The sequence below is a fragment of the Micrasema longulum genome, unplaced genomic scaffold (assembly GCF_059751315.1).
Source record: "Micrasema longulum isolate JH-2025_06_02 unplaced genomic scaffold, ASM5975131v1 h1tg001760l, whole genome shotgun sequence".
NCBI classification, from domain to species: Eukaryota; Metazoa; Arthropoda; class Insecta; order Trichoptera; family Brachycentridae; genus Micrasema; species Micrasema longulum.
Window position 1 is genome coordinate 73,377 of NW_028278936.1, and position 20,062 is coordinate 93,438.

General features: G+C 31.3%; 1 protein-coding gene across 2 annotated transcripts in view; it reads right to left on the reverse strand.

Moving 5' to 3' along the window:
- Positions 1-20,062, reverse strand: part of LOC148274102 (sushi, von Willebrand factor type A, EGF and pentraxin domain-containing protein 1) — a 79,505-nt gene that overhangs the window by 50,108 nt on the left and 9,335 nt on the right. For both annotated transcript variants that reach the window (XM_088237619.1, XM_088237618.1), the window contains exon 2: positions 7,287-7,463. In XM_088237619.1, the coding sequence (XP_088093745.1) occupies positions 7,287-7,463 (177 nt within the window). The remainder of the gene's footprint in view (positions 1-7,286; positions 7,464-20,062) is intronic.

Sequence of the window (20,062 nt, forward strand, 5' to 3'; positions counted from 1 at the left end):
AAAAATTGTGTTGCCTTCAACAACAACAAAAAATATATAAATATATTCATAATTCATATTGACATCTGTGAATTACCATAGATACGACACTAGCTGTCGGTGTTAAAAATAATTATGAAAATAGCATTTCCAAATAAAACTTATAGGGAAATATCACGAACTATGAATACTGATAAAAAGGTATGAAATGGATTAAGAATAATTGATTGTATTTTAAAAATCAGTATGGATATTGTAAAGAAATATTTTGATATATAATTTTTAAAAAGATAATATAAAAAATATGCCACTTAAAAATGCGACATGTTTGGCGTTGATGGTTGTGACGCCAAGATTCGTGACTATGTTCTATAAAAGTCTCACCCACATGATAAAGCTTTCAGCTCTTTTACTTCAAAAAAGTCAACAGATGGAAGAGTTAAAAAAATGTGAATGTTTAAACATAGGCAGAATGGTGAATGTTACGCAGTGTGTAAACTGGCCACTTAAACCAGCCAATGATAGGCCATAAGCCCTGTAAATGCCTAGACTCCCATATTCCCTTCTAAAAACTGTTTTCCCTCTTTGTTGCAACAAATTTAGACATTTATCTAATTCTTGAGAAACCACGGGCATATTTCTGTTTTGCGCTTGAATATTTTTAAACAACCGTTTGCACGCTTCCGTGAGCACTATTAAATAATTTATATTATTAAAATTCTTTAAGATTACGCAATGCAATAATCGGAAGAATTGATTTTGGTTGGTTTAAAGGAAATCTGATTTAGAAATCGAATCGAATTATAATACTCTTACATGGACTTTGAATCCTAGAAGCGTTTCACCGGTTCTATTGGTAGCACCAAAACTGAAAATTCTATTTATGTTCCATGGAATTCTCACATTGTATTTATCTTAGAAATCTCAGCAATAATATAACAATTTGAACACGTTTAAAATTATTCCTCGCTACGCGATGGTCTATGACGGGATTATTTGTGTAAATAAATACAACTTATGAGCGTAATAAGCATCTTTAAAATTAGTAACAAGTTGAAATATTACTTAAATCATGTGTTTCATTCAGCACACCCTTTTTAAGCAGTGGCTTTATTCTGTAACTAATTCGTTTCGCGAATTCATTTTTATTGTATGAAAAAGAACGAGAGCAAAATACGATTAAATTTGCGTTGGAGTGAGATAGGTTCATGACGAACGAACGAGCTTACGAAACGAAATCGTGACAAAATAAGCCTGCAGGCAGGTAGAGATATTTTTTTACGACAATTCCAATTCTTATTTATTGTGTATGTAGAATTGTAATAATTGTAGAATTCCACATTTGGTAAGGTATCATACAGTTTGATAATGTCCTAACAATACGAAAGGCGTCATATATATTGAAAAATAAAAAAGTAGAATTAAATCCAATAAAAGTATTTTATTTTGGATGCCTTACCTAATTCCAATTCTATTAAGGTTGGTTCTTGCGAATAGATTAAAATAAAATAAAAATATTTATCTACAACCAATATTTTTAAAACACTTAATTAATGAGTAATTAAACTAAAAAAATGAGTAATTCCGCATCTGATTGATTGAGCCGTAAAATAATATACAAACATTGCGATCAAATTTTACTGAAGGAAGACATCGCATAATGAAATGCTTATGAAATTTTAAACTATTTCTCAATATTATTCGATTCACCGACCTCTTTCGCCATTTCGGAAAGGTCCAATTTTTGTAGTTTTTGGAACAATTATCCAAAAACTCCACTTTTCAATCACTCTGTTATTTTGGTAACATTCGCTTCCGTATTATTTGGTTTTGCAGTTTCATCATGAGCATTATTAGCTTTCTCGTTTTTATGATGGAGATGAAAACGGAGAAAGAAAAATAATTACACTGTTAGGCGCACTTATACCATCCGACTTGTTGCTTATTGTTAGGATTCTCCCCGAGGATTTTTTTTTACGAAAACATATGAAAATGTAAGTATATTAATTGTAATAATTTGTGATTGCAGCTAAGATAAAGGTCAATTAACTCCGTTGGCTCAGCATAGCGTGTTGTTTTCCCAGACGATATTCCATACGGTTTTTTAGAAATCCAAAAGGAACATCAATTTCCGTGTAAGCTTTCATTATCTGGGATTTTAAAATATTCTTGCGATATGCAAATTACACGTAGGCGTAATGGATTTATATCTGTACATATGTACCTAACATATGTAATACCTTGTTAGTAGCATATTATGGCAAAATAATAAAAAAAAATTGTTGCTTTTAATTGAAAAAAAATCTCTTATTGTTTTTATGTATATTTCATTTTTACTTTCTATGTTTATTCATTTACATATGTTTTTTTTTCTTTTTCTTTTTAATACTAGTATTTTAACCGTAACTTATTAAAAAAAAAAAATATAAATGGTATATTCTGTAATTTATTTTTGTTCTTCAATTTTTAATTACTAACGATATATTTTCAAATTTGTATTTAAGCTTCAATTTTTATTATTATCGGTATGTTTTCCAATTTAAATTTTTGTTTAATTTCTTAATTACTAATTTTATATTTTATAATGTGTATTTGTGGTTCAATTTTGATGATTATCGGTATGTTTTATAATTTATAATAATTGTGTCTCATTTATTTACTATTAATGGCATATTTTCTAATTTATTTTTATGATTCAATTTTTATTATTATTACTTGCATGTTTTCTAATTTATATTTATATTGATTTTTTCTAATGTTATTATTATTCTTTCAATTTATTAAGCATCATTTAATGAAATAAAAAATAAAAAAAAACACATGAAAAAAATAAGGTCCTTCCTAAACACAGGAATTTCCTAGCTAGTCGGGACCTGAAACAAATTAACTCTGTACATTTTAAAACTGTGAAATACTAAATAAATAAATGAATATATAAATAAATAATATAGGGATAAAGTACTTTTTTTTACATTTTCCAAGTAATAAAGGTCTATGAAATGCTGTTCAGGAAAAAAATAAAATAAATTTGTAATTTTGAATTCCCGCAAAAACGGTGATTCTATTGGCCACGCCCCTTATATGTCACGATTCATGTTTATTTGTTCCCGACCATTCAAATTTGTTTAGAACATTATCACGAATCATGTCGTCACAACTAGCAAGGCCAAACATGTTGCGTTTTTCCAGCAACGTTTTTTTATTAAATGTATTTTTTACGTTTATGTATGAAAACATTTCTCCACAATATCAGTATTGATTTCGAAAATACAATTAATTTTTCTAAAACCATTTCATATATTTTTATCGGTATTCGTAGTATGTGATATTTCCCTATTATGGAGAGTTTTGCATGAAAACAAAACATTAATAAAGAAAATATTTATAACGTAATAGGAGCCAATGAATCCTATCGATTAGATTGCAAAAATAAGAATAGAATTGACTGTGCAATGTTAGTTTTTTCAAAATATTGCGTTTACTGCTTCAAAACTGTGCCTATTTATTGTAATGAATTTTTTGCTAACTGACCCAATATCTAGGACTAATAATAATCTGATGAAATTAAAAACCTGAAAAGAGTTATTTCGAATGGTCGATTGAATACTAGCGAGTTTCCAAATCGACGCTCTTGAGTGAAATCTAATGAAAATATATTTCAGGCCGCGGGAAGTATTTCATTTTGGAGAATTTTTATTTATCCTCGTGACATCCGCTGGAGAGATCTGCATCTACAAAAGTGTAACCTCGGAATTCTCCGCGTGAGAGTACAAGCTTAGTCTCATATACAAAATAGTGACTGGAAACCATTCAGCGAAACTTCAATAGAAATTACAGTAAACAGTGAAGGCGATATTCCACAAAATAAACAGTAATCAGAGCACTACAATCATAAATCAAATCGTAAACGCATATCATTTCGCTCGATAAGAAAAAGCGACATCGATCTTCCAGAAGGAGCAAAATCGGCGAACTTTCTAATAATTGTATTTGAAGATTTCTCGTGACGGATAGCGAATCGATTGAGAAAATACATTTAATCTCGGTTCAAAAGTAGACACTGTAGCTCACCTGTCCGTGAAAGTTTGTTGTCTCCAGGGAAAGTCTTAGTGGCTACGGGTCGTTTTGGCCATCGCGTAATATTTACAACTCGGAATTGATTCTCGTTACTTGTGCGTATTGTCTGTCATCCATTTCACTTCCCACCATGATGTCTTAAGTTCATTAAACTTACACGATAACTTTACTGTTATTCAGTATTTCGTTAGTGGGTAAAAATCAATCAATAATTAATAAAATATTATTTTCATTCAAATAGGCATCCCGCAGGTACCGGCTCATTTTGATTACATACAGCTGATTGAATCTCTCACTACTCTTATGATTCCGTTAAGTAATACGGCGGATATATTCGCGATACACAAGCCGAAAGAAAAAACAAAACAAGCTAAAAAGTAGTAATAAAAACAGCATGTGTAGTGTGTACAGTGAATATCAAGAGAAAAAATATAACAAAACTTTAACTCTATTATGATACAACGTTTGTTTTATCATGAATAATTTAAGATCGGTAATTTATTATCTAATGAACTTGAATATTACATGCTTCATATATTTAAACACGTATGTACGCATATACCATTGCACTTTTACTTTGAATACCCCTGTCCACACAATAATTTGAAGAAATCTCAATGGAAATGTATTAAAAAATTAATCAAAATTAAATATAATAAAAATAGTTTGATAAAGAGAAGTTACATTCCAGGTATTTTTAGTCAAAACAATATTATCGATTCGGGTTTTTGATACGTTCAAATATCTTTGTAGGTAAACTACCGCTAACTCCGCAAAATGGAAGAATTACTCAACCCAGAATGGTTCAAAACTTTTATCGTTATTTTAAAATTGTAGAAATAGTTTTTTTCTGTCATTACGAAATATTGCGAGTGTGATTTATGAGCGTAACATTAGCGAGTCCAGTACAATAAAAACAACCATAAGTGCATACTCGTATGTGCATTATTACGCAAAGCGCCGATCGTCTGCGTACGCGCTCTGATAGGCAATATAACCACGACTATACTCGAACGAAGGTGTGCTCGAAAGATGTCAACTCGTATTGAGACAAGAAGTAATCCGCGGATAGCTAACGACGCGTTCCTACTTTCTTCTAGCGTTCGTCAGTGACCTTATTACCTGCGCAAGTAGCGAGTAGGCCCTAACACTGACCTTGCTCTCTCGAGCTTCGTGTAAATAGTTCACCCACTGTAGATAACCATAAATAATTCCATAAAATATGTACAACGTGATTCTTGGTGATGTAAAAATGTGCTCCGGGCAACAAAAAATGAAAGCACAAAATTCTCATAATGTTTGGTTTAACTACCATTCATAAATAAATAAATTATAAGCCGTGCGAAATGATAAAAAAATCGTGACGGAAAAATTTAAGAATTGGTCAGTGCCCAATTTCTTTCCGCTTTTTGCACATGCACGATAGAACAATAGCAATGAACATGTTGGCGAGGTATAAGATTATTAAATATTCCACAGGAACGCCCCGTGGGGATGTATTTATGTTTAATAATTTTTCACTTGCGGTATTTTAATTTACTCATAAACAACTGGGAAAAGAGAAAACGTATGTTTATCCCATGATTTGTGGAAGATTTCTTACCGAGAACGAAGAGTCGCAATTGTGAGAAACGATATTTGTACGATGAAAATGAACAAGAACAATAATTAAGTAAAAACTTTGTCTTCAATCATATTTCTCGTGAGAAAACACTTCGATTGAACGACAATAATAGCAACACAATAAAGGAACAAATTTATTGGTTATGGCTTTTGCCGGAACAATATGAATTATGTGCATGTTAGCAGTTCACGGAGAGAGTGCTGAGAAGACACTAACATAAGCTGTGACGATCTGCATATTTTTCCTGACTTTATTTATAATTACCAAGACAAAATTACAAGCTATATGTCAACTGAAAAACTAGAAATCCTCTTCATAAACCGGCGTTAATTAAAACATGATTATTTTTCACTGTGTTCAATCATTTTGAGTAAAAGGAGACTTGATATGACAATGAACACAAAGCAATCAATATTTTTTATCGATTTTTAACGGATTATCAACAAACATTATACATTACAATTTGCAAACGAAATATTGAAACCAAAATGTTTCGATAAAATATTTTTTGAAGTTGGAGAATCCATCTACCAATAGGTGTTAATAACTAATCAATGAATGATACATTGGATAGATCTAAAATAGTAAGATACTCATCCAACCAAAGACTATTAAAAGTCTTCGGATTTCAGGAACTTTGTGATACGCCCTAGCCGAACCGGATTAAAATATAATTGCTTGTTTTTTTAGGGCGTTTCCATTTTTAAAAATCAAGTTTGATGTCATTGTTAGGCGAAACTGTCCTGAAAAAGTTTAGAAAATACGTTTTGAACCGTATAGTCAACCTTAATGCCCAAAACGCTTGCCTCACGCATAGTTTCAGTATTCGATTCCCTGTGAGATTACAATAATAATTTGAATGTGATTTTTGGCCACATTAAATATTAGCTCCACACATACCAACTTAACAAGTTGCCAACTGCTGCGAAACGGAAACCAAAATCAGACTCTCTCCGTTCAGCGCTGGTACTAGATATACAACGCGACATAGCTATCGACACTCGACATAAACGTAAATTTAATTCACGTTTATTAACACTGCTAGATTCAATCGGAATTGTTTACATTTCTCATTTTGATAATCGAACCACTGTTATAGTTAGTTAAGTTATATAATCGATAGCAAAAATCCATATAAATAATATGTAAGTGAATCTTTCATTTTTATTAGGAAAGGAACATATAAAAAAGAAGCGTAAATAGAAAATATAAAAAAGTTATAATTAGAAGGGAAAAAAAGTTCCCGTGTCCGGAAAAATAATACGATTATCGGTGAAATAGAACAGAACCCTGGATAAGTGATTTCGACTCGATGAAAAAAGAACTCACAGAATTCTTAGATAAAATTGTGAAAAAGAAAGTCAAGTGGAGATTAGTCCACCACGTGGTGTAGTGGTTGACGCATTTGTCATACCTGGGGTTCTGGGTTTGATTCCCGACAAAGTTGATGAAAATTAATATTAGTGGCCCGCGGTAGTGTCGCTGGATCACGGACAGGAGGTCCAACGTTCGAACCCCGCTCTGCCATAGCTTGGTTTCCATTTTCTAACACGAATATTAACGACTAACAGAAAATGGCTTCATGATGGAAATATTTGAAACTTACCACAGAATGGTATACCCTCAGGAACCCATTGGCCGTGCTGATCACAGACGCGCCTCGAAGGACCTAGCAGCTCGAAGCCCCTCTCGCAGATATATGTAGCTACCGACCCTGCAGCGAGGGAAGGGTTGGAGAACGTCACAGTTGAATGAGCTGGAGATCCAGGGTACTTGCACAGTCCTATAAAGAAATACAGTTTATGATAAGCCGTGGATATGCATTCTTGGTAGTGACAAACATTTATTTATTCATTCATACAAATACAAAACAAAAAAATACAATAATAACGTATCACAAACTCTATAAGGCCAAGGGTCCTGTGTAAACATTATTACATAAACAAACATATGTTTTAAAGGGCATCTGTACAACACGCTTAATAATATATAAATCTATGCAATATCTCGCAGTAGTCTCCTACATGACATGTTGACATGCGATATTGAGTTTCTTCGTAAGGCATGTACTTTATTTTTTGTTCTTACAATTAATTTTAATGGTGCTACGTACTCCTGTAAAAAGATGATTATATTTGGTAATTTTGTGATCACTAAAAACTTAATAAAAAAAACTTAATTTCTTAGTTTTTTCTATAACGTCAAAATATGTATTGATTTTTTTTGTGTATTTAAAATAACTAATACTAATTCACTTAAGGTCTTCGGTCGCAATTCATTGAATCATATTTTAATTATTCAGACACTAATATGTTTCTTTTTTGGGTGATACCGTGTGTGTTGGATTTGTTCCGACGTTTCGGCTACCATTGCAGGAGCCATCTTCAAGGTAAACTGAGTGTTTTGTAGAAAAAGTATGCATTTAATTACTAGTAATTTGTACCGTGTCGCAGTCGGCAGTAGGCACATTTATATTCGTTTTTGTAGTATGCAGTGCAGAAACATATTGATAACAGTAACCGTAAAAACCTTCGCACCTCTTCAGATACTAAATTCACTATTTCCAGGCAACAGATTTTTTAAATATGGCAAAGCATGATAAGTTTTTGGGAATGTAAAACAGGATTATGAATAAATTTGAAATAAATATCTTTATAAATACAATTCCTCTGTACGTGTGATGTCACTGAACTTCTCCTAAACGGCTTAACCGATTTACGTGCGGTTTTCAGAGAAATATATATCTTTGCCCTGTGCGTGTTCGTAGATATTAAAATCTTCAATCTAATATGTAAAAAATAAAAAGCAAAAAGCACAGATTTTTTATTCATCGATTTACCAAAAAAAGGAACGATATTGTTTTTTTTTTTAATAAAAAAAAGTATGTTTTTGTAAGCTTACAAACAGTATTTGTTTTTTGTGGGTCTCAATCAGATTCTTTCCTTACATTCCTTATAATTTCTACCTATTTATTTCTTTTTAGTGGATTTTTAGAAATACTAAAAAAATATTTTTTTTTTTTTTTTAAAACGAATTGCTACATAAGTATTTCCCTCTGTTGGTAAGAAGACCGGAGTTTGACGTTTGCAAAAAGAATGCTATATTTGAAAAAATATTTATTTTATGTTTTGGAATTCAACCATAGACAAGTACCTACTTAAATGGAATATTTGAATATTAATGTTTTTTAGTTTTGGAATTCAATCATAGATTCTCAATCAATTCGGAACCAATAGGTGGAAAGTTCGAATATCGAAAAAAAATATTGGGGAACCAGGCAGGCAACCAGACAGGCAAGCCAACATTCGGGCAGGCAACGTCTGTCGGCTCCGCTGGTATATATATTTTTATTTTTTTTCTTTTATTCAGGAAACATACAATACAGTTGCAAAGTTTAATATTTTACACAATTAGACTTAATTCTAATGGACCAGTGAAGTTTCCATATTAAAAAGCAATTATATGTAAGGTTAATTATGAAAGTATAAAAAAGAGAAGGAAAAAGAAAACATAAATGAAAGTTGTTTAAAAATTAAAATTTAAGTGAAAAAAAGATATTTTAAGGTTTGTAGTTTGTAGTGAGTATTTACAAATGGAAATAATATTAAAATGTATTTATACCCTATATATATATATAAATATATAAATATATAAATATATATATATATATATATATATATGTTACTAAAGAGTAAAAAAAAAACACATACTTTTACGTAGATTACAATAACAGGCTTACATACTGAGAGCATATCTTAGTAATGAACAGCTACGCATTTTAATGTTTTATTTGTTTTCCACGAATAACAGTTAAAGATGACGCACCGATCGCAATTAGTCAGAAATAAGGCAACGTATTGCGGAGAAAGTGGGCAAAACAGCCATCGAACCAGAAGCCAGTGAATCATTGGGCAGCATCACACCTATCCGCTTCCGCTAAGCACTTTCCCACTTAAACGAAGAAAACATAGCCTGGTTAGATAATATGATTGATAAGAAATTACTCTAACATCCTGCGTATCGAAAAAATTCTGACAAAACAACGGTTTTCTCAAAAAGAGATCATTATAAGTTTGTTAAAGCGTATATTGTTATCAATAAATAAACTAAATAAAAAAATGTAATTATGTAAGAAACGGTATTCACGTATCTACGTTTTTAAAAGTAGAGCATATAAAAAACCCAATAGTTTTAATTCCTACTAACAGATGGGGCTTTTTTGTTATTCTTCACGGAACAATGCGCATACAAAAATGTTTAGATTTTGTTTGTTTACTTTAGTTTTTTGTTCGGTTGTAATATACATTTAATTAAGTACACCTTGTTGTAGAAGCTATAACACGTAATTATTATATATTATTATTTCCTTTTGAAAAAATACAATCAAAAGTTATAAAAGTCGATACGTGAAACTTAAGTCTTAAATATTGAATAAAACTATAAGAGAAAAAAATATTTGAAAAGAATTCCAAATAATATAACTATGTTGGACATACCGATATGTAGAAATACGAGTTATAAATTTGAATTACTTTTAATGGTTTTAAATTTATTAGTATAGAACAATTTAATATAACTTACCCCGAGACTGAACAAAATAAGTTTTCGTAATATTTTCGAATTGTAAAGCGTAATATAAAGACACCATATATCATATCGTGTTGACACATGAGCAATGAGTTCTTGTGAGTAAATAAGTTATTGATGCTTAATATTGTAAAAAACCTGAGTTCATTAATACAATATTTGATTTTAATGAGCGTATTTCGTATTGTTTAGTTCTTATTGTTTCGGTTTTAAATAGGTCAGTCAACCGATTTAACAGTCAATAATCATAGTGACTACGAAAGTAAAACTTTTTTTTACATCGCGGCCTCCGTGGTGTATTGGCTAAGACATTTGACTCTTGCACGGAAAGTTCCGGGTTCGATTCTCGGTGAGAACTCAAAAATTAAATGTGATCTTCTCAAGCCTCTGTGTTTTGTGCTGTAATTCACCACTGTGATTGGGCCTCCTGGTCTGATGTGGGGCAAACAAATGTTTTTACTAAACTACAAAAACTTATAGTATTTTGTTTTTTATTAACATACATGGCATGCAGTGCCTTTTACCTTACAATAAATACAAAAAAGTTTATAAATATACACACATACACAGCAGTTTCATACAACCAACACGTTTGCATATTATACAAAAAATAAATCAATATGTGCGTATGAAAAAATAATATCTAGAATTTTTTTTAAAGAAATTTGTACTTCGTAATTTTACCGTGGGTTTGATTAATTTAATTGGCTGGTGGGGATAATGTATGTTATTTCTGTGTAACCACTGAAAATAACATGTCCAAAAAGAGCATAACTATCATGCACATTTTTATGGTTTTGTCAAAGTTCACGACATTCGCGTGCACAAGATAATATACTTAAAATACTAGTACCTAAATTTGTTCATTTTTGAAATAGAATCGTTTACAAAATCATACGATATGAAATATTATCATCATTCGTAATTTATACGAACAGTACTCGATCAGATAAGCAACCTTCCAAGCGGTATACATAATAAAGGTTCAGTCAAAATGCATTCGTTAAGAATGGCTTTGGTCATGCTTGTACCAAGTATTGGCCTAATTATTTATCTACGGGGAGTTGTTCCGCTAGCTTGTCTGTACATTATCCTACATACATAGAAAACAATGAACAGATTCTAATTTGATATGCTTGTAACATAGATGTTCTAAATTACACATTATCTACTAAAACTTTTGAGCTAACAGACGATCGAGATCTAGTCGATTGATTGGAATTTAGCTAAGCTTTACTCAAAATAAATTAATATTTTCCTTATAAGCTTATATTAGATCTAGCAAAACTCACGCGAAAGTAGTTTCATTATTATCTCAGACTGCTTTGAACGTGAATACCAATCTCATGTATGTAAAATAATATTAACTAAGTTTTTCCATTCTTTGAAAATTATCCCACGCACACCATATAGTTTTATCAGACTTTCTTTCTACGAATTCGTATGAACACAAATTATATTCTTTCATGTAAGTATCCAAAGGTATGTATGAATTTACATTTAATTTCATTTTTCTACCTTAAAAAAATGAACGCATATTAAAGTGTTATGGTACATTAAAACTATTATATTAATGTCTTTATTCTCGTGATTGTAGGTAGGTCGGTAGGTGGGATATCTTAAGGTGATTGATTTAGAGCGGAACCTCGGATGACAATAAAGCAGGTTGTTTTAAATAAGAACGTTTTCAATAGTCACTTATTTTTAAATGAATTTAATCCGTCCAATTATAACTACTCATAAAAACTCATCATGTTCAATAAATCACTATGTTTATAAGTAAAATACCATGACGGAATCTAATAAAACTATGACCTGTGTTAAACCTGTGTATAAAACTTGTAATGTGCCCGAGTTGAAATGATAAAAATCACATGCGCATAAATGAATACAAATTAAATAATACAAACAAAAGCAAAGAAGCATATTGCGCAACGCATTATGGCCATTAAATTCTAAACTCTATAAAACCATATTTAGACGCAAAATAAGAGGACCTCGAGTAACTACAGCATACACCAAGCAAAAAAAATCATACCGCATTTAATATTAAATCATAAGCATTTATAATATTTGGTTCATAGCGGATTTCCAAGAGTTACCGTTATGGAACCAGGCAGCAACCTACGGCCAGCACAGAAGGCAATATGAAGGCAGAATCCAGTCGTATGAACCTGTTACTGACTTGATTCAGAGGCAGGTTTAGGAAGATGATTTCGGCTGAAAACGCTTCGTTGTAAAAATACACAGTCGATGTTTATATTGACAAATAAATTAAATAATCACGATGCCATTAAATGTTGGCCGGGAATTCGCAAAAGGAAAACATATTATTTACGTATTATGTTACATTTAAACCATTCTTAAAACATTAAACCAAACTTGATAGTAAAAAATAAAAATATGCTTTTCATTTCTTGTCGGGTTGTGGTCCCGTGGCTAATGTTGCGGACTAACGGATCGGAGGTCCGAGGTTCGAATCCCACTCTACCCCAACTTGTTTCCCAGAGTGAATTATTTACAAATCATTGAAAATGGCCCCAAAAGTTGAACATTTTGGGTAAATCACGAGAACAAAAATATTTGTTTAAAAAAATAAAAATATTGTGAAGACGAACACTCGTGTTATAATATTTTATTACAAATGCTAAAAGACATGAGAAACTGTTGCTTTTTAAAACTGAAAATTCATTTATAAATTGCAGTCTCATTACTGCAAATAATTTCGCTAATAATCACAACACGATATACGTTTTAATACTAGTATATTTGAAATCAATTGATGGGTAACCTAAATTTTAAAATTGTTTTTTAAAATTTGTCTAGTATTAATTAATATTGATAAATATGAAAAACAATACATTTTTAGAAAACATTACCTACGTACGTAGTAATAAAATTTTTCATAAATTTTAACGAATCAGGCATTCGTTTAGGACCTTCTTAATTTTGAATTGTGATCAGTGATGATGGTATTATATGATGAGTGCAACAAATAACATTCAACAAGATTTCGTAAGATAATTAGATGTCAACTCGACATTTTGACGAAATTTAACGCCAAGGAGTTTAACACGTAGGGTGAGGCTAATGCATAGAAATCTGTGTACTTACTACTAACTTTCTAAATAATAATAACATAACACACCTAATTAGATTAAAGTGCGAACTAATTTTGAAGAAAATGTGAACCTTGTCATTTGTCAAATTGTCAGCTTCATTTTAAATATTTATAATCTTTTGGACTCGTGGCTAGTGGTATTTGCTTAAGATTCCTAGAACAGAAAATTAACGGCATGGTTTCTGTTGAATTTTTATTATTATTACTAATTTACACATTAAAAACACTCGTAAATATGAAATGATAATTTTTCAATAAAAAAAAATGATTGTATCTTTAATAATTATTGTTGTCATTGAACGATACTAGAGGTAAATAAGGCAGAGATAATGTAGAACTATTACTAGTTTACCCAACTCAAAGTTTTGAACTTAGAACAGGTAAAACAATGCGTTCAAATTAGCTGAATTTTTTAATTATTATTCCTAATTACCGATTTATCCCTCAGCGCAGCGTTCAAATTTATTAATTGATTGTTTTTTCGTATGAAAAAGAGGTTAAACGATGCACGAAAATTGCAATTTTGTTGCATCGTTGGCCAATTACACTCGAAGACCGGAGCGTAACAGGTTACGTCGCGTGTTGAAAAGTATGTATTTTAGGGCAAACATTTCTCTTTTCATCCACTATATAATTTGAGGGCATTTGAACAACGCACGTTACACTCGATCCTTAGTCGACATGGTCACTTGGTCAGGTATGCAGCCAAGCAACACTGGGAGAAGACTGTCCAGAATTATTTTGAAACAATTTACAAATTAAACCTGAACAATATATTATATAAATGAACAATGTTGCCTACAGGTATACTACGTTTAACGAGAGCTGCGACAAATGTCGTGAGTTGCTACCAGAGACCCTTGATTTGATTTGATTTTTGACGATGGTGAAAATGTCGCTGGCATATCAATATATTGACCGCGAATGCCACGAGTTGCTCGATTTTTACGATAGCCACTAGTCGGAGTCGGTGACGACACCAGATACACTTGACATTTTTGAAGACCGTCAGGTGTCGGCGACAAATATGGTGATCGTTTGCAGACGTCTTAGGACTGGATCATTACCTTATGTATATCGGTAAAATAAGGGTGCATTGATTGTTATTATACTATTTTTTATTTATTTAGTGGCTATTCTCAAATCAAAATCGTACAAAATAAAATAAAACGGAGATTAGTCGCCCTCATGGTGAACTAGTCAGTGCGATTGCGTACCATTTAATAATAATAATAATAAAATAATAAAAATCAATCCACTTTATGTTATTTTACCGTGCTGTGTAAATTTGTACAATCTGTCTGAAATAGGCCGTTGAAGGTTAAAAGTTACATGTTTTAACTGTGATGATTCACTAACTTAATAACCCAATTAATTGTTACGAATTTTTATAATGAATTATAAATTAAAAATGTGAACACAATGTGGGTTTTAGCAAGTTCTTAAGTTGTGTGGAATATTCAATTTTAATATGTCTACTAATTAGTATTTAAAAATTTTTACTAGAAAGTTAAAAAGTAATTTTCAATTGAGTACATCGGCATAAAAGTACAATAACTACCATGAGGCAATTTTTTTTTTTGTTTTTTTGTCCGGCTTAAAAAAAGCCGTTGAAATTCTGTCAGAGTTAAACGATTTCCTCTGTATATGATTATGTTCCTGATATAACAAAAAAGTTACATACTTCTAAAATGATTTCTGTCACGTTGATGTCTCGATCAATCGGCTTTGTCAAGATTTTGCCATGTCATTATATTATTTAGGCAGAGTCAGGCGGATAATATTTACATGTGGGGAGAATTTAAAGAATAATAATCTGAAGTTAGACGTCTGCTTGGAAGATGAAGCAGTCACGAGATCGATATCCCCTGGGCTGGGCGTGTATAATTTACATAACCTATATTAGGGAACATTCCAGGCCAACTGAGGTGCCAGTGTACGGCGAAACGAGCTTACTTCATTCAAAGGCAACGTGCATTCCATTCATCCTCAACTTATGGCACTCGAAATGTATTTAAAAAAATGTAATTTGTGAAATACGGTGTTTTTCAAAAACAATTTGACATTATTGAAGTACAAAACCTTGTTCAATCTGTTGAAGTGCGGTAATCATTATTCGTCGTTATACACGGAAAGAAGTATGCAAAGTTGTCGAAGATAAAAGCGATTATTTTTAATACAGTGCGTGATGGAGGTGGTAAAAAAACTTTTTTAAATTAAAATAGTTAATCTTTCAAAACAGTTGAAACGATTTCAGAAAAAAAACAGTTAAACAGTAACAGTTATTTTTCGGACACGTATGAAAAAATTAGTCAGGATGTTTGAAACTATTTCTTGGAAAAACAGATTTTTGAGTAGTGTGGCGAAACCGTGGAAAAATGTGAATCTGTTTCTTAAATAACAAATGAATTATTTTTGGAAAAACAGATCTATCAGTTTTTCGTACCAGAGTTTTAGCCAACTTTGCTCTCATCTTTAATTTAGAAACAGTTTCATTAGTAAAACAGCAACTGTTACTGCTACTTCTTATAAATAACGGAACTAATCTTTTAAGTTTTTCAAAAAACCAATTTTTCAATGATTTTTTTTTTGTAGTTTCAAAATGGAGTAAATCCTTAATTTCTTGGACTATCAGTCCCTTCACAAACCCGTACCCCTCTCATACCCAGCCGATACCCTTGTGCGCGTCTGGTGCAAATATGTTTTTTTTTCTGGGAGGGGTAGAGGTCTGCGGAACGGATGCTAGTCCGAGTAATTAAAAATTTACTCCATTTTGAGATTATATAAAAAAAAAGATTTTTTTCAAGTTTACTACGAGGATTGTTCCTCTGATGTTTCGGGGTCTGGCCCTGAAAAACCGTGTAGACAGGTACGTGCAAATTGTAAAAAAGAAAAATTAACTATGTGGAACATTTATGGAGTATGGAGTGTGATTATTTATTATTATTTTTTTTTTATTTGTCAATCATATAATACAAAGTATAATACATTGAATGACATTCCCAGGAGTTACAATAACTCGGGACATAAATAATATTAACATTTTGAAAATAACACATATTGAGAACAACAAAGAAACAAAGCAAGTTTAGCACCTTTATAACTAAATATACAACAACAATATATACGCCTAAAACCTTTTGTTACACAAGCAGAATAAATATATATATAAAAAACGCTTTTAAGAATAAAAGAAGGAGTGAATCCACTAAGGTGAAGGGAGATAAAGTCATTAACATCACATGCCATGCAGATGATGCTATCATAGTGATGATGAGAACATATCCATCTCAGTTAGTAAACATCTGGATGCCTAAAAAATGTCGTATAGTACAATGATGATTATTGGAAACATAATTCGGATATACAAAACGTGTGTCAGACCAAATCATGGTGTATACAACTGAGGCGAGGATAGATAAAGAGAAAATAACAAATACGAAAAGCCAAGTAGAAAAACTAAATAGAAAAACCAAATAACTGCTCAGAACGTCAGAGATGAAAGAAGAGATGATTTAAAACTCCTTTCGTCTCTACGAATCAGTTAAAAGTAATTTGCGTTGAGTGAGTCGATCGATTTGTTCCGACTAATTTATGTTGGAAGAAATTGCCTATAAATACTCGTAGAAGCCTCGTCAGTAAAAAATCGAAAGAGTCGACCCCTGACTCACTGTTGACTAAGTTCCGTTAGTGCTTCGCCACAACTCGTTCTACTATCGCAGGCCCATCAACGGTTCTTAATCCAAGAAATGCTCAGTATTCAAGGCGAATAGTTCGGAGATTTCGGTATTTGGTATTCTGACCTATCTGCAGTACGGATCTGCAAGGAAGTGAGAGTGGTTTGTTTCCTGAACAAATATTGTCACCTGGATGTTCTTTGGAATATTTATTTTATTAATTTATTAAATTGTAAAAGTACAAATGAATAAAAATTAAGAAACATATAAACAATTATTAAATAAATAAACCTAAAAAATACTTCATGTGCCAGCAGTTCGTACGAACTATGCCCAGAACTCTCCACTTATACGTTTAGCTCGTAAATATAATTTAAACTTTCCCCTTATTGATCCATTTGATTGTAAAAAAATAACATTTAAAATGCGCGTTTTTGTCTTATACTTAGTTTCTATAATAAAATCTTATTTCATCTATAATTCTTAATATTTTATATTAAGAATTGTTTTTGACACTTGTGCAATAATATTTACACACATGCCCACCCTCATTTCAATAAGACACCCACTCACCCACCTTCTCAGACACTTACACTCACAAAAACACACTAGTATCTATTGTACGTGTTTTTAATGTATTTCTGTGGATATCTGTCGTTGGTTTTATTCTCGGTATATTTTATTTGTTATATTTTTTTTACATGTATTACTGTTGATATCCCTAATAAATAAAATAAAATAAAAAATAAAGAAAAACCTCACCAAGCCACTTTTTGTGGCTTGTTGGTGAAGTTTACCCATGTAAATATTAATTCGACTTAAAAATAAACATCATTACGCAAACACTTACAGTCAAAATAAAATGCAGTAATTAGACTGTATCCGATCAATCAAAAAAAGAAAAGAAAAAAAAAAAGATTTTAATTTATCGAGTATAATTTATTTAATAAAATACAACTAATTTTGGATATTAAATATTGATTTAGAATTTTGAGTAAAAAAAAAATTCTGCAATTAATGAAATAATTTGAAATATTTGTGTTAGTATACCTATTACACGTTGTCAAGGCGATTTTTTGTTTTGATTCTTTCTACGAAGTAACGAAGTTGATCGAAAAAAAATATCTGAATTTGTTGCAACAGAGAGGGAAAATATTTTTGAGAAAGGAATATGGAAGTCTAGATATTTACAGGGCTTAAAACCTATCGTTGGCTGGTTTAAGTGGTCACTTTATACACTTTGTAACATTTACTATTCTCAACAATATTTTGAGTTTGTCCAAATTTCTGAAGACTAGGACTGGATTCAACTCCCTGGGGAGTATGGAATCTCACCAGCATAAATAAAGGTTTCAGCTCTTTAACTTCACAAACATGTTGATTTTCTATTCTGCCTATGTTTTTACATCCACATTTCCTCAACTATTAGATCTGTTGACTTTTGTGAAGTAAAAGAGCTGAAACCTTCATCATGTGGGTGAGGTTTATCAGGATGAACCAATTCACCGACTAGGCAACGCATGAAAACAATTTTCCAATTTTTATACTTCTTCTTTTACCAGTTAGTTAATTCAACAATGTTTTGAAGAAAAGTGAATGGCAAACATAGAAAAAATGATGAATGTTACACAGTGTGTAAAGTGGCCACTTAAACCAGCCAATGACCGGTCATAAACCCGGTAAATGCCTAGACATCCATACTCCCTTCACAAAAATGTTTTTCCTCTCTGTTAAAATAAATTTAGATCTAAATAACTGCCTAGGGAGGAAATCCAGCAAGTCTGCTAACATTTGGACATACTTAAAACATTGTTGAGAAAAAATATTTTTATGGTACAAACCTATTATTGAAAATGATAATAATATTAAAGGTAAAATAGTTTTTAAAAGAAAAAAGTTAAAAATGCAGTTTGTCTGTACTAAACTATAATCATAAATTAAAACACAGGTCGGTGCGGCGTTATTTGTTACCATGAAATGAAATAGTTTAATGACTAATTATTGTAGTTAAGAGTATACATTTTAAGAGTTTTTTAAATTGATAAATTGTGTATGGATGTTACGGAAAGTACTTTGAATGTTTATAAGAAAGCAGTTCATAACTGTTTTTAATGAGCCAAATTTTTTGGCACTAAGCGATTTGAAACAAACATATTTTATTAATTAAAATCCTTAATTATAAAACGTGACTTGTGCGCTTCAATGGCCATTTTGTCAGATTTCTCGACTCATTATTTCTAACTTAAGAATCGTAAAAATATCGTGATAATCGTAAAATTATTTCAAATACTTCAAGTAACTGTTAGATCTCTCTAACGCCAAGATAATCTTAATCGAAGCTATAAAATACGCACTAATTTTAAACATCCGCATTTTTTCAACTTCTCCGTCTGTTGACTTTTGTGAAGTAAAAGAGCTGGAGTCTTTATCATCCGGCTGGACCAATTCACTTTTTAGGCACTTGACTTTTGTGTAGTCAACAGAAGGAAGAGTTGAGGAAATGCGGATGTTTAAACATAGGCAAAATGGTGAATGTTACACGGTGTGTAAAATGGCCACTTAAACCAGCCAATGACAGGTCATTAGCCCTGTAATTGCCCTCTCCATATTCCTTTGTCAAAAATGTTTTCCCTCTCTGTTGCAACAAATTTAGAATAAGTGATAATATAAATAGTTTTGATTCATCTTGAGATTAATTTACTTTTCATATTTTTATTTGTTTCTGATATGTACAAAATAATGTATAATAAATATCTTGAAAATAATATACTGATAAATAAAATATTAATACCACCAAAATAAGAATAACCTCATGATTATTTTTTCTTTAAAACTACCAATAATAGGTCATAAGTTGTTTTTTTGTCTTCCGTACTCCCTTCATTAAAACCTTCATATCTCTTTAGAAATATGTCAAAGATAATTCACAATTCATCAAACATAACTTTCACTGTGTTTTGAATCGTCTTCCGGCAGAAGAATATGTATTTGTGTTCA